This window comes from Grampus griseus (assembly GCF_964374135.1).
Source record: "Grampus griseus genome assembly, chromosome: 3".
NCBI classification, from domain to species: domain Eukaryota; kingdom Metazoa; phylum Chordata; class Mammalia; order Artiodactyla; family Delphinidae; genus Grampus; species Grampus griseus.
This window is the reverse complement of record NC_139019.1, coordinates 105,784,944-105,799,528: the sequence shown is the minus strand read 5'-3', so window position 1 is coordinate 105,799,528 and position 14,585 is coordinate 105,784,944. Positions and strand designations below refer to the sequence as shown.

Sequence of the window (14,585 nt, the reverse complement as noted above, 5' to 3'; positions counted from 1 at the left end):
CTTGGTAACCTTTATTCTTCTTTTTGTCTCAATAGATTTACCTAGTCTATCTGCAGTTTGGTTTTTTTTGTTTGTTTGTTTTTCTTTTTCATTGAATTGTATATTCTAGAGATCACTCATAGGAGTATAGAGAGATCCTCATTGATTTATTACAGCTGTATAGTATTCTACCGAATGGATTAAACCATATTCAACCAGTTTCTTGTGGATGGGAACTTTGTATTTCTAATCTTTTGCCATTATAAACAGTGCTGCAATGAACAGAATACGGCATTCATCATTTCATTTTTTGCCTGTTTTATCTTTTAAATACATTTCTAAATGTGGAATTGGTGAGTCTAAGGATAAATGCCTATGTAATTTTAGAGCATTTGGATTTGATACGATAGACAGAAATGAACCACAAAACTATTTAAGTATTAAATAAAAACCCATTTAATGGGGCTAAATGTTTAAAAAGTATGATTAAAACACTGCTTTAACCCAGGGGATACTTTATTTAGCTCTTTTAATTAAAATGATTTTGTTTGAAGGACAGGGCATGACAAATACCTCTCTTGCTGTTTTTAGTTTCTTTGGATTTGAACAGATTGGTGTCCCACATGAAATTATGTTGCTCCTACTTTTCCTTATGAGAATACTGTTAAGAAGGAATACTACCTTAAAAGTCTTTGCCTAACTACATTGGGGAAAAAGGGAGGGAGCTATGCCAATTCTCAGAGAATTTTGGCTGCCAAATAGCACATCTGGGCAAATTGGGCCAGGAAAAAATCTTTAGGTATATAAATCTTTAAAGTAAGTTTCTCTAGGCCTGAATAATCCAGACATTGGTGTCTCGTACTATATCCTAAACCATGATTGGATGTCCAGTCCCAGATTTCAGGGGTGTTAGATTTTTAATTATGAAATGCTGAGAGACAATTAGGGCTTCACAGAAATCTCATGAAGTCAGGGCCACAAAGGAAGACCCCAAAGTCGGGTGAGCACAGAGGCTACTCTCGGATCCAGAGGGCATGTGGCCAGCCAGTGGATGCACCAATTGCTAACGTTTAACCATTAATCAGAAGTCTAAGACAGGAACCAGGGATATGCCCCAAGATCCATTTACCCACCATGCGCGTCCCCCCCCAAACACACTTCTGGGGATCTAACTCTTCTCTGGCTGCGAACTCATGCAGAGTCCTGGCAGGGCTCACCCCGAAGCACACCCCCTGTACGGACTCCCCAGGACCGCGGCGCCTGCAAGCTGCCAAGGCTCCCCGCGGCTACGTGAGCTCGGTCTTGGAGGTGGAGGGCGCATTTCAATCCGGAAACGCCCAGCCCCTCTGCGGGTTCCGCAGACTGACGCCGATCCCGATGGGGAGGTGGGGGTAGGAGGGCGATGGGGAGGGCCCGGCCTCCTCGGATGGAGGTTGCAGCCAACTCCCGCGGGAGTCTCTAGTCCTGCTTGACTGAGAATCCCGCATCCCCGGGACTGGGTCTGGGTCTGGGTCCCTGCAGGAGGACCCGTTCTCATCCTCAACCTTGTGGCCTCTGCCGGGTGGGGAAGTTCAGCTGTGGGTCTAGCCAAGCCAGGCACGTTTAGAGACCCTCGTCCCTGGTCCGTGGCCCAGCGAGGGCGGAGGGGGAGGGGAAGGGGCTGCAGTCGCCTTTCCCAAATCTGCTCCCTAACTGCCCCCTCCCCCGTCGTCTGCTTGCTTTGTACAGGCAGTCAAAACAGAGCTAGCGGCCAATTGAGGGGGACGGGAAGCAAAGTCGACTAGCGCCTCGCCCCCTCCTCCAGGCCCCCCCGTCCTCCCTCCCCTTTCCCACTTCTCTCCTCGCCCTAACCTCGCCCCCATCCCCCGCTCATTTCCTCTCGTACCCAAGCTCGCCAATCCCTCTTTCCAAGCCCCTTTTCCAAACCCTGGCCTTCCTCTCCGGATCGCCCCCCTTCTCCCCAATCTGAGTCCTTTCCCCTCCCTTCACCCTACCCCTTTCCTTCCTCTTCCCCTCCCCCAGCCCCTGGCTCCCCTCGTTCCTCCCCACCCCATCGCCCCCTTACTCTGTCTCCGCCCACTCTGAGCCGGCCCCTCGGTCAGGGCTGCGCCCCACGTGTGGACGGCTGCGCTCCAGCCCCCACTGACAGCCGCCGCCCGCCGGCCCGCCCAGCGCCCCGCCGGGCCTCAAAACCCCCGCGCCGCGCCCTCGCCCGCCGCATCTTCCCCGGCGTCCAGCCTCCCGCCCTCCCTCTCACCGGCGTCTCGCCCCGGTCCCGCGCACCTCCGCCCTGCTCTTCGGCCGCCGCCGGCGCGTCGCTGCCCAGTGGAACTCCGGGCGAGCCGGGAGAAGACCCTCCTTTTCTTTGGAGGGCGACTTTTGTTTGCTTTCCGGCTTATTTCTGGTGACTTTTGCAGCTTTCCAAGATCTGTACCCGGAGCGCACGGGAATCCGCCGAGTCGCTGCGTGCAGGCCCTTTTTTTCTTTTGAGGTCCGCTTTCTTTGTAACTTTACGCCGCGGCTGCTCGGGTTACTTTTGTAATTTCCCGCCCCCGCCTGCTGGCGGTCCTGGAGTCGCTCGGGGCAGCGGCCCGGGGGATGCAACGTGGACCGCGCGGGGCTGCCGGCCGCTCCGCCGCCGCGCCTCGCCGCCCGCTGCTCTAGAGCTCGCGCCTCGCCGGCAGTCAGCGGGCCAGCGCTCGGTCCTGGGCTCCCACTAGAGCAGGGAGCCCGAGCTCAAGGGAGTCTCCGGAGCCGACGAAGGGCTTGTTAGACCTGACTTTTTTCGGGCCGCGTAGATTTTGTCTTCGAGCGCTCCGTCTCCGCGGACCACGGTCCGCGCGCTCTCAGCGCGCGCGATGGGGAGACGACGGCGGCTGTGTCTCCAGCCCTACTTCGTGTGGCTGGGCTGCGTGGCGCTCTGGGCGCAGGGCACAGCCGGCCAGCCCCAGCCCCCGCCGCCCAAGCCGCCCCGGCCCCAGTCGCCGCCGCAACAGGTCAGGCCCGCAGCGGCGGGCTCTGAAGGCGGGTTCGCAGTGCCCGAGTACCGGGAGGAGGGCGTCGCGGCGGCCAGCCGCGTCCGCAGGCGAGGACAGCAGGACGTGCTCCGAGGGTAGGTGGGCAGGCGGCACGGGGGGAAACCTCGGCTTGGCAGCTTTCCATCCCACCCCCTCCCAAAACTCAGTTCTGGCGGCTAGAGCCGAGGCCCCTTCCACCAGTAGACCCCGAAGACTCCCAGAAGCGCCTCCCCCTTTTCCTCAGCAGTTCGGCCGGCAAAAAAAAAAACCACAAAAAAAACCTCCCTCGGGGGGTTGGGCAGCGGGTGGGTCGGAGGCCCCTGGGTGCGGATCGCGGAGCGCCTGCAGAGCCCGCCGTGCGGGAACAAGTTCCTGGCGGAAGGCGCGCTTGAGGCCGCCCCGCGCCGGGGCTGGTCAAGCCTGCCTGCTCCCCACCGTCGGGGGCGCAACTCCCGAGCCTTTTGTTTGAGGACGTGTGCGGGGTTTACAGCTCATTCTAATCATCAAGCCGAGCGCTCCACCTTCCGACTCGCCATCCTTGACATGTCGGGGCCAAAGTAACAGTTGATCAAGGAGGGATGGATTTGGGGACGAGGGCAAGGATTTTTGAAACGGAGTGTTCCCTTTGTTCTCTGCATCCGGAGGCTAGAATAGTAGCAAATTATATGTTTCCCTGTTTCTTTTCGCTCCTTAAAAAGGTAGCAACGGAGGGCGGATGAAAGGCAATGTTTAGACATTTCTGACCCTCCTCATTCCAGTGTCTAGCTCGTTCACTTCCACGTCTGAGCCCCAAGCCCCAAGAATTTGACGTGTAGTTTTGGTCTGTTGGTTGTCCCATAAATGTTACGAAAACTGCTAATGTATTACCGCACCCCTCTCTTAAGTGTGCGTTACTTCACTTGTCTATCGCAGGCCCAACGTATGCGGATCCAGGTTCCACTCCTACTGCTGCCCGGGATGGAAGACGCTCCCTGGAGGAAACCAATGCATTGTCCGTGAGTGCTAGGCTGGGATCGCAGTTTGGGAGCAGCACGCTCGGCCCCATCTCAGGGCCGACCTCTTGCATTCAGTCGTTTGGACACACATTTGCGTTTAGAATCCGGTGGCCACATAGCAGTAATAATTAGGACGCGCGACCCCATTTGAATGGTGGGGAAGAAGCAGCCAGTTTGCTTCGGTTTAGACTTCACTTGTAGACTCTGTTGAAGGGCAATAATAATAAAGGTTTCAAAGATACTTGGAAGTTTTATCTTTCTATGTCTATTAATACAAACTGAAGGGGGAGTACAGCAATTCCCCAGATAACCCACACCACTTTTTCCTGAAGGAGAGCAGATAAGACCACAATGTGATTATGTAAATTATCTGCCTTTTGACTCTGCAGGAGGTTTAGGCCTTCTGAAGATCAAGCTTGCTTAGGCCTCCGTACAAAACCGCTTTATTATCTCTGGTTTCATCTCAACAGTCATCTAACATAGATATGAAAGGAGCACTCTCAGAGATTTAGAGTTGATCCAGGTTAACGAAAATTTTAAAAGAGAACTCTTCCAAATGGCTTGACTTTTTTTTTTTTAATTTTTGGAAGACATTTAGGAAATTTAGGATTTCCAGATCCCAGATCTCATAGTGTACAGTAGATTTCCAAAGTGTGAGTCTTAGAACTTCAAAAGTTTTGCATATCTGACCTTAAAAGTTTTGATTATTTTATTCAGTTTCCAAAGTGTATACCCAGCTCTCCAGGTTTTAATTGGAGAAGTCATTAGTTATCATTATCAGCCTCACAGTCGTGGACTATGGGATGTCTTACTTCACATGCCTGTGAATTTGTGAGTTGAAGTGTGACTGGCCTTTTCTTGTGTATTTATATAGCACAGCCACATTTGCCTTGTTGGGAGGACAGCCAGGTGTCATAGCACATTTATTTAGAGACAGTCTTGACTTTAGATTGACCTCAATATTCTCCAGGGAAAAGATAATTATGCCACATGAAGAGAGAAAAAGGGCAAGCCACACTAGCCAAGGGATAATAAGGATGTAGTGGCATCTCTGACTCTATATTTATTGGTTTTGTGGGTTTGAGATAGACACTTGATGTTATTTCTGTGCAGTTTTTAGAAAGGCATGGTATCTCAAGTGTTGTGAATACTAGCTTCTTCTTATTTCTACCCTAAAAAATCCCACAGTATCCAGTAATGAGGCAAAAACAGGAAGCAACAGCTGTGTTCTTTAGGGTGATTCATAAATATTTTAAATAAACCTTTTGATTATAAGCCTTTACTTTTATTAAAAAGAATGGAAGGGTATTGGATATTTTCCCCTCCAGCACATAAGTCATATACATGAGGCGTGTGTAGAGGGTGCATTTACTTTTTCAGACCAGTAGGGTGTTACTGTGCCTGCTTTAAACTTCCATGGTTCCTAGAATTCTGAAACAGCTAAGTCACTCACCACACACCTGCCATACTAGCCGGGAGTGACTTAGGCACTGCGGAAAGTCTGACTCACTAAATGTAATGAATGTGACTGCCATTATTGAGTTGGAGAGTAGCCGAGGAGAAGGGATTGGTTTATGGTACGTGTTGAAAATCTGTAAAGTCAGATTTTATTGGATCAGTGTGGAATGGGAATTCCAGAGAACAGAGCCTTCCAGAATATTCGCAGTAGGAAAAAAAAATGTATACGTATATATATGGCCCTCTGAGTGTCAGCTTTAATATATTTTTGCTCTTTGAGTAACAGTGTGCTCTTTACATGTTTAGAAAATCAGCTTTGGAAATCTCAAAGTAACAGTGAATATTGTAGCCCTCATTTCTGATACTCCAAGCATTTGGGTGCTTATGAAATACACTGGACTGTACATGTATCATAAATCTGTACAAAGCATAAACTTTGAAATGATCTTTATATCTCCAAGAAACATTTACAGTACTTGTGTCAAGAGATATCTACAAAAATATTTATTAGCACATTTAAAAGGTAATTCAAATACCCAAGACTATAAAATAGTGCACAAAAGAGAGGGAGACTGTAATGCGTTTATATTCTCTTGCATGGGTCTCATCTAAACTTTACCTTAATATTTTGTATTAAGTTCACTAGTTCAATTAGTCTGACATTTAAAACTGTAGTATATGGAGGTAATAACTAAATTGAAACCATCATAAAGTCAAAATTAAGAATTTTCATTCCATGAAATTCTGCCATTTGCAGCAATGTGGATGGACCTAGAGAAAATTATGCTTAGTGAAAATAAGTCAGACAGAGAAAGAAGAAAATGTATGATATCACTTATATGTGGAGTCTAAAAAATAATATAAATGAATGTATGTGCAAAACAGAAACAGACTCATAGATACAGAAAACTAGTGGTTACAAAGGGGAGAAGTGGGGAAGGGACAAATTAGGGGTCCGGGATTAACAGATACAAACTACTATGTGTAAAATAGATAAGCAACAAGGATATATTGTATAGCACAGGGAATTTTAACCATTATATTGTAATAACATAATGGAGTATAAACTGCAAAAACACTGAATCACTGTGCTATACACCTGAAACTAATATTGTAAATCAACTAGACTTCAATAAAAAAAGAATTTTCATTCCATGACTTTCTTATGATAACAAATTATTTATTATATTTATTGAATTTCCATCATTTAGCAAAAGAAAAGCTCTGAGGAAACTTACAAAAAGAGAATAAGTGAAATACAAATAGAAAAGGAGGACCAAAGATTAATTTCCTTATACATTTATACATCAACATTTTTTCTTTACAGAAAGATATTAAAATGATCAACTCCTAGAATTTTAATCTGGTTGGCCTTGACCAGGCTTCATGAGAAGATATTAAAATAAAAATATACTTCTCAAACTACTGGAAACTTAATGCATTTTGATTTGAGTCTGCGTCTTGTTGTTATTGTTCTTAATTGTGGCCTGCAAAAATCACTGAAGTACTTCCAAACTTCCAAATATTTGTTTCCAAAAGGATGAAATTGACTTTCTCACTCTCCATTTGTTTTTTTGAAATCTTGTTAGAACATGAAGCAATGGAAAAGTTTGCTTATTAATTTTTTTGTTGTGAAATTATACTATGAAGAGCATTTTGATCAGTGAATAACAGTGGGAAGGGGTTGGCCCAGAATCATAGCATTTGAGACCCGAAGAGACATCAGAACATTCCAGTATAATCCTTTTGTTTTATTTTACCAATGAGAAAACTAAACCCAGAGAAGCTGTGGGTTTTTTTCCGAGCTTGCAGTGGGTCAATGGCAGAGCGGGAACTCAACCTCAGACCTCTTGCATACCATTCATTTACTCTCCACTGTGCCATGCATCTTCTCCCAGCATCACTGAAATCCCAACACCCAGGTCCTCTCTCCTTTCCTCTCTGGTATTTCTGGGCCTCATCGTTTTTGTAATTGTGGGAGGGACAGATATTTAGATGAGATGTACTGTAGTTTGAGATGAGTGTGAAGAGAAAGAGCCTAAGCATTCTTGCTTCTCATGGGTTCACAGATATACAGGGTACACCTGTGGCCATGACAGGGCTCTGTCTGAGGATGAGTAGTCTCCAGCCCATCAGACCTTCTTTGGGTTTAGGACCTGGGAAGGGGCACTTTGTATATAACGTAAGCCTAGACTAAATGTCTACCTACTGAGGGTAAGGGGGCTTTGAGATAAAACAATGTTTTAGTAAACATTTTTCATTGGAAAGTTATTGGTGATCAGAAAATCTAGCACATTTTAAGAATTAATAGTCAACTCCATGGCAGAAGCCATGTTCTTGCCTAAAATTGTTTTTTATCTTCACACTATAATTTATGACATTTTCGTTTATAGGGAGTGGTAATAGAGATGCTGGCCATATTATGTGGGTGTCAAAAGGCAATCCGGAGAAGAAAAACATTTATTGAGTTAGTTCATTTCTATAGAACACACCCTTTACATTACATATTGAGGGGCTCAGATCTCTTTGAAAGTTGTGAGACCCCCTCCCTAGTGAAAGATACATACACACATTTACATACATATTTACAGCTAGTTTCAGGGCATTCCCAGACTCTCCTCTTCCTGTCTTCACGCATCCACTCATGGAGCATTAAAGCACTTGCCTGTGTGCACAGAGAGAATTCACTTGTGGGTATAGAGATAAATCTCTCAGCTCCTAAATGAACTGACTCTAAATATGGGAGAGACTTCCCATTTGAAGGCACTGGACTACCGATTTTGAGGATCTGTGGTATGTGCTGTGTCAGTGAGCCTAACATTCTTTGCTCTGATGACCCTCATACCTTGGAGGTCATAGCTGCAGGAGGCTTTGACTTTCCCTCCATCAAAATGTCGCAGCAGCTTTTCTGAGCAGCGGGAATAGGCTAGGTTGTGGAGGTAAAATGGGAGAGGAAAGGCTGGAGGAAGGAGAGAGAGAATTATTAAGGGGAACAAAGATTGATGATGGGGCAGGTCAGATACCAGCCGGGAAGGAATGTGCATGGAACCCCTGGGGCTTGGCCAAGTCGTTAGAGCGTGGAGCCTCCAGCTCAGCCAATTTCACATTCTCTGTCTCCTGTGAAGGTCCTTTACAGAGTTGGCTGTGTTTTCTGAAGGTATGCAGGACCTCTAGGTTTCCTCAACCCTCCCAGCTTCCTAGGACCAAGACTGTCTTCTCACCGTGAATTCTGATTATAAACTCTTTCCCTTGAATGGAAAAGATGACCTGTGTTGATAAGAGTTGAATGATTAGGATTATGGAACTTGAAGTAGCTTCATTTGTGTGAACATTATCATAAGGATACTTAAGAGACTTATTCACTTGTCTACAATGGGTAATTTTGTTGTATATCTGAAATTAGGCATTATATATCACATATTTAAAAACATTTTTTTAACATCTTTATTAGAGTATAATAGCTTTACAATGTTGTGTTAGTTTCTGCTGTATAACAAAGTGAATCAGCTATACGTACACATATATCCCCATATCTCCTCCCTCTTGCATCTCCGTCCCACCCTCCCTATCCCACCTCTCTAGGTGGTCACAAAGCACCGAGCTGATCTCCCTGTGCTATGTGGCTGCTTCCCACTAGCTACCTATTTTACATTTGGTAGCGTATGTATGTCCATGCCACTCTCTCACTTCGTCCCAGCTTACCCTTCCCCCTCCTCGTGTCCTCATGTTCATTCTCTATGTCTGCATCTTTATTCCTGTCCTGCCTCTAGGTTCGTTAGAACATTTTTTTTTTTAGATTCCATATATATATATATGTTAGCATATGGTATTTGTTTGTCTCTTTCTGACTACATCATTCTGTATGACAGACTCTAGGTCCATCCACCTCATTACAAATAACTCAATTTCGTTTCTTTTTATGGCTGAGTAATATTCCATTGTGTATAATATATCACATATTTTATATCTTAGTTTTTCAGGTTTGTTGTTTTTAACTATAGTTTTCTTATTTTGTAAACTATGGTTTATTACCTAATTGTTCGTTCGTTTCCCTGTTGTGCTTTCTACAGCAATTTGTAGAAATAGTTGTGGAGATGGATTTTGTTCCCGTCCTAACATGTGTACTTGTTCCAGCGGCCAAATATCACCAACCTGTGGATCAAAATCAAGTACGTTTTTAATATGTGACCTTATTCACTGCATTATCTGTAAGCTTTTGAGTAAATACTAAATGTCCTTTTCAATGAGGATATAGACCCATGATAATTTTCCTAACTAGGTCAGTACTAATCTTTGGAGTAAAAATCTTTGGTGGCTTAGTTGTTGCCACCAACAACTAAGGGGTAATGGGGGAGTGATTTTCATTAAGAAAAATGATGTCATACTGGTCCAGATGCTATGTGTCTATTCAGTAAAAGAGCCTGGATTTAGTGGAGAAGTAATTCTTTGCGAGTAATAGCTATAACTTAACTGGGTTTTTACCATGTTGCAGGTACTGTTTTAAGTGTTTAACTATATCATTTTATTTAATTCTCACATGAATATTATGAGATACTATTATTACCCCATTGACAGAGAAGGAGGATGAGGCACATAAGTTTAACTCGCCCAAAGTAACATGGATTTGAAGCCAGGGATTCTGATGCCTAAGCCTGTAGTCTCAAACCCTCAGCTCTGTTTATTGCCTTTGCTTAACTCCTGTGGCTCATATCCTGTTTTGTGGGTTAACTAAAGGGGAAGGATAAGAGGATTGAGATGACAACAACTATTTATCATGTACTGACCAGTTGTTTTACATATATTAGCTATTTTGCTGTTCACATACTGACTCCCAACAGCTCTGTAAGATCACAATAACACTGGGCTAAGATTGTGTTTTTCATGACCTAAGTAGAAATTGATGGGTCTTTAGGTCCAAGATTAATCTTTTAGGCCAGTGTTTAAGGTAATATTTTATAGCAAGGTGGAAGCAGATATTATTTATTTAATTGCTCAATAATTAAATAAATCTTTGTCTGCCTCAAACTAGTGTGAAGTTGTTATATTTTTAACACTTCTCTCTACAAATTTTCCCTAAGAAAAGGTAATAGATAATTTATCTGATTGAGGAATATAAGATTCAAGATTCATATAACAAATGTCATTGTCTGATGATGAAGCTTCTGATTAATGCTCTAGTTTCGTTTTCTGTGAAAATAATCTGTCATTTTCCCGACCTTTGAAAACCTGTTATTTAGAATTCATCGAGACTTTCTTGACCACCCTGATTAGCAAACTTCTTCCACTACTTTCCTGAACCTCCCTTGTCTGACTGCCTGGACGATACCATTCCCCGTATCTTCATTATCCTGTTCTCTTAGTTTTCTCAACGACACCCTCAGCAAAAAACCCAAACCTGGAGAAATTTTTTACAGTTCAGTTTCTTAATTCCTCTACCTGGGCAGCTGAACAATCACTGGCTGACCCTCAGTTTATGGTATGTAATTTAATAGAGGATCCCTGAATTCATTTGGCCTTGAGTAATACTGGCTGCCTTTCCATCAGGAACTCTTCTCTCCTTTCCAGTCCTCAAGATGCTCCAGCTCCACAAAGCATTTAGCACCATTAATCAGTATCTTCTTGAAATGCTCTCTTTTCCCTTCACTTGTAAAATATTAATGGCTCACAATACTCCTTTTCTTGATTATTATTTCTTGGTCTCCTTTCTGTATCTTCTTTATTAGCCTTACAGTCACAGCTAGGTATTCCCAAGAGTTCTGTCCTCCCTGGGTGAACTTGTTTACATATGTCTTCAGTTACTACCAATGTGTTGCTAACTCATAATGATTATCTCTAGAGTAGATCCCTCCACTGAGCTTCATGTTCACATGTTCCAATTCCTTTTGGACGTCTCCACTTGAATGGATAGTAGGCATCTGAAACTGTGGCATGAAACTCTCGATTCATTGTTGACCACAGTCTACTTCTTCCACAGTTTCCTTGGCCCCAGCAAATGGCAATGAGCTCAGTGCCCTGATGTCATAATGGACTTGGCATCCACTGTCACGGAGCTTACATCCCTGTAGGGAGACAGACAAAACACAAGTAAACAAACACCACAGAGTCATTATAGATAGTGGTAAGTTCTCGGAAGGAAACTTTGCTGTGAAGGAGAACAGCCTGGAGCCAAGGGGGAACCTAGTTACAGGAGCCAGACAAGACCACTCTGATGAGACGTGATATTGGAGCTGAGTTCTGAAGGACGAGAATGAGCCAGGCATGAGAAGAGCCAGGGAGGGACCCTCACAGGGAGAGGAAGTAGCAAATCAAAAGACCTTTCCTCCACTTGAGAAACTGTGAAAGGTTCATGTGATTACAAAGAGGAAGATTGGGAAGAGAAGGTCTTAGAGAAGCAGGCACATCCAGGGAGATCATACACGGCCTCCTTGGTCATGGAAGGGTTGCATTATATCCCAAATGCAACAGGGAATCATTGAAAGGGTTTCAATAAGAAAATGAAGCAATGCCATTTATATTATTAAAATATTACTGTAGCTGCTCTGCAGAGAAAGAATTTGAAGAGGGTAAGAGTAGAAGCTAGGGAACCTATCAGGAGGTTACTGCAACAGTCCAGGGGAGAGACGAGGGTAGCTGAACCACACAGTATCAATGGCGACAGAAAGGAGAAGATGGATTTGAGATGTATTTTCCAGTGGAACCTGCAGACCTTGTTAAAACACTTGATGTGAGAGAAAGAGAAGCAGTTGCTTAAGCACTGGGTGATGGCAGTGCCAGGCCTCAGCCACCGCATTCTGAATAAATACATGAGTGCTTCCTGCATCCTAGAACTTACACTTCTAGTCACCTTATATTTCCTTCTTTTAACATTGAAAGTGTAGTAGATTTTAAATATATACTAAATAACATATGTTGTTATTAACATATGCTAATATGTTAATAACATATGCTCATGTGCATACTTACTACAAATAAATAAAGGTATGCTTGGGTCATAACATTTACTTCATTAGAATACATTTGTCATTAATTGGGTATTTAGTATAGTTTTATAACTCTCACAGATACTATAATTCTGGTGATTGATAATTTTATGTTTTTTGTTGTTCTTTGCAGTTCAGCAGTGCAGTGTTAGGTGCATGAATGGTGGGACCTGTGCAGATGACCATTGCCAGTGCCAGAAAGGATATATTGGAACTTATTGTGGACAACGTAAGCAACATTGGGATAGACTCGATTTATTAGAAATAATTTGATTGAGTGGGCGTTTGATACTGAGTCGTAACTTAAGGTCTTGTAAAGGATCTTAAGATCCTTTAAAAATATGTTGATGTAGAAAAGACATACCTTATAGCTGAATACCTAATGTTTTCCAGTTCTTTAAAAATTTTTGTTTTAGAGTATTGATGTTATTGAATATTACTAGTGCTTTATCAAATTTGACATATATCACAGGTAAATATTTACTTGATTTTCTTTTATCTAGTTCCATAAAGCATGGATACCTGTCTGAAAAAAATGGTAACGTTCGCTGTGATCTCTCTCTGTTTTTAGGATATCCCAAATTTAACCCTAGCAGAGCCAATCTTATAAATTGTCCTTTGCTCAAATATATTTTATTATTTAACACCACAGTACAGGGCTGTGAGGTGATTTTTTAAAAATCATGTCATTGTGAAAGAGGGAGCTTTAATCCAGCAAAGCTCTTCACTCACTGGAGAATATCCTATTATAATCAAAAACAACCTTTTAGCAAGAATGTAAGGATGATAGCTCTTGTATTTTGACTTATCACTGGGCAATACTTTAGGTTAGTGCTTCCCAAATTGTGGGACTCTTACAGGAATCCCCATATTTTTAAGTATGGATGAGTAGAAGGACATGATATTAACGAAAGTTGAATCATAAATAGTAAGAAAGTCCCTTTTCACTCCGTTTGCACTTCATCAGGTGCAGCGTCTAGGTTTGCTGCTAATCATCAAGACCTCCCTAAGAATTGTTCATTAACCATTTTAACATAGCAAGACCACGTCTTAGATGTGCAAGAATATCTAGCTTGTTTTAAACTAACCTTATCCTGGTTTTGTTGCAGTTTAAAAAACTTCTGAAATTATTGTAAAATATATATAATATAAAAGTTACCATTTTAACTACTAAGTGTATATTCAGTGGCATTAAGTACATTCACATTATCGTGCAACTGTTGCCAGCATCCATCCACAGAACATCTTTTGTGTTGCAAGACTGAAACTCTGTACCCATTAAATGCTATCTCCCCATTTCCCCTCACCCCACCTCCTGGCAAGCACCATTCTACTTTCTGTCTCCGTGAATTTGACAGCTCTAGGTACCACATATAAGTGGAATCATATAGTATTTGTCCGTTTGTGGCTGGCTTCTTTCACTTAGCATAATGTGTTTGTGGTTCATTTATGTTGTAGCTTATGTCAGAATTTTCTTCCTTTTTAAGGCTGAATAATATTCCATTTTGTGTATATGTCATATTTTGCTTTTATCTATTTGTCCATTGATGGACACTTGAGATACTTCCACCTTTGGTTACAAATAACACTGTGGTGAACCTGGGTGGATAAACATCCATTCAAGTCCCTGCTTCAGGTCTTTTGGATATATACCCACAACTGGAATCCAGGGATCATATGGTAATTCTGTTTTACATTTTTTGAAGACCTACCCTTCATACTGTTTTCAATAGTGGCTACACCATTTTATATTTTACTACAGGTGGGAACCAGCAGTGCACAAGGGTTCCAATTTCTCCACATCCTCACTAACAATTGTTATTTCTGTTTTCTTGATGGTAGCAATCTTAATGGATACAAAGTATCTCCTTGTGGCTGTTGATGTTATTTTTGAGGTTGCCTTCAGGTTTGGGTAATTTTAGCTTTCTGTTTATAAATGCTATGAAGTTTTCTTTTAAAATAATTTAAAATAAACAGGTGAATTGATTTAAAGAAAAATATTCTCTTAAGGTCAGGAATCGACAAACATTTTCTGTAAAGGCCAGATAGTAAATATTTTACACTTTGTGATCCGTGTCACTATTCAACTCTGCCATTGTAGTGCAAAAGCTACCATATGCAAATAAAAAAGTTTGGCTGTGTTTCAGCAAAACTTT

General features: G+C 42.8%; 1 protein-coding gene across 1 annotated transcript in view; it reads left to right on the top strand.

The window, feature by feature from the left end:
• Positions 1-2,837: 2,837 nt before the first annotated feature.
• Positions 2,838-14,585, top strand: part of FBN2 (fibrillin 2) — a gene marked incomplete at both ends in the record, with an annotated part of 231,114 nt that continues 219,366 nt past the window's right edge. The window contains 4 exons of the mRNA XM_082652282.1: positions 2,838-3,091; positions 3,909-3,991; positions 9,520-9,618; positions 12,563-12,658. Coding sequence (XP_082508408.1) covers positions 2,838-3,091; positions 3,909-3,991; positions 9,520-9,618; positions 12,563-12,658 — 532 coding nt within the window. The remainder of the gene's footprint in view (positions 3,092-3,908; positions 3,992-9,519; positions 9,619-12,562; positions 12,659-14,585) is intronic.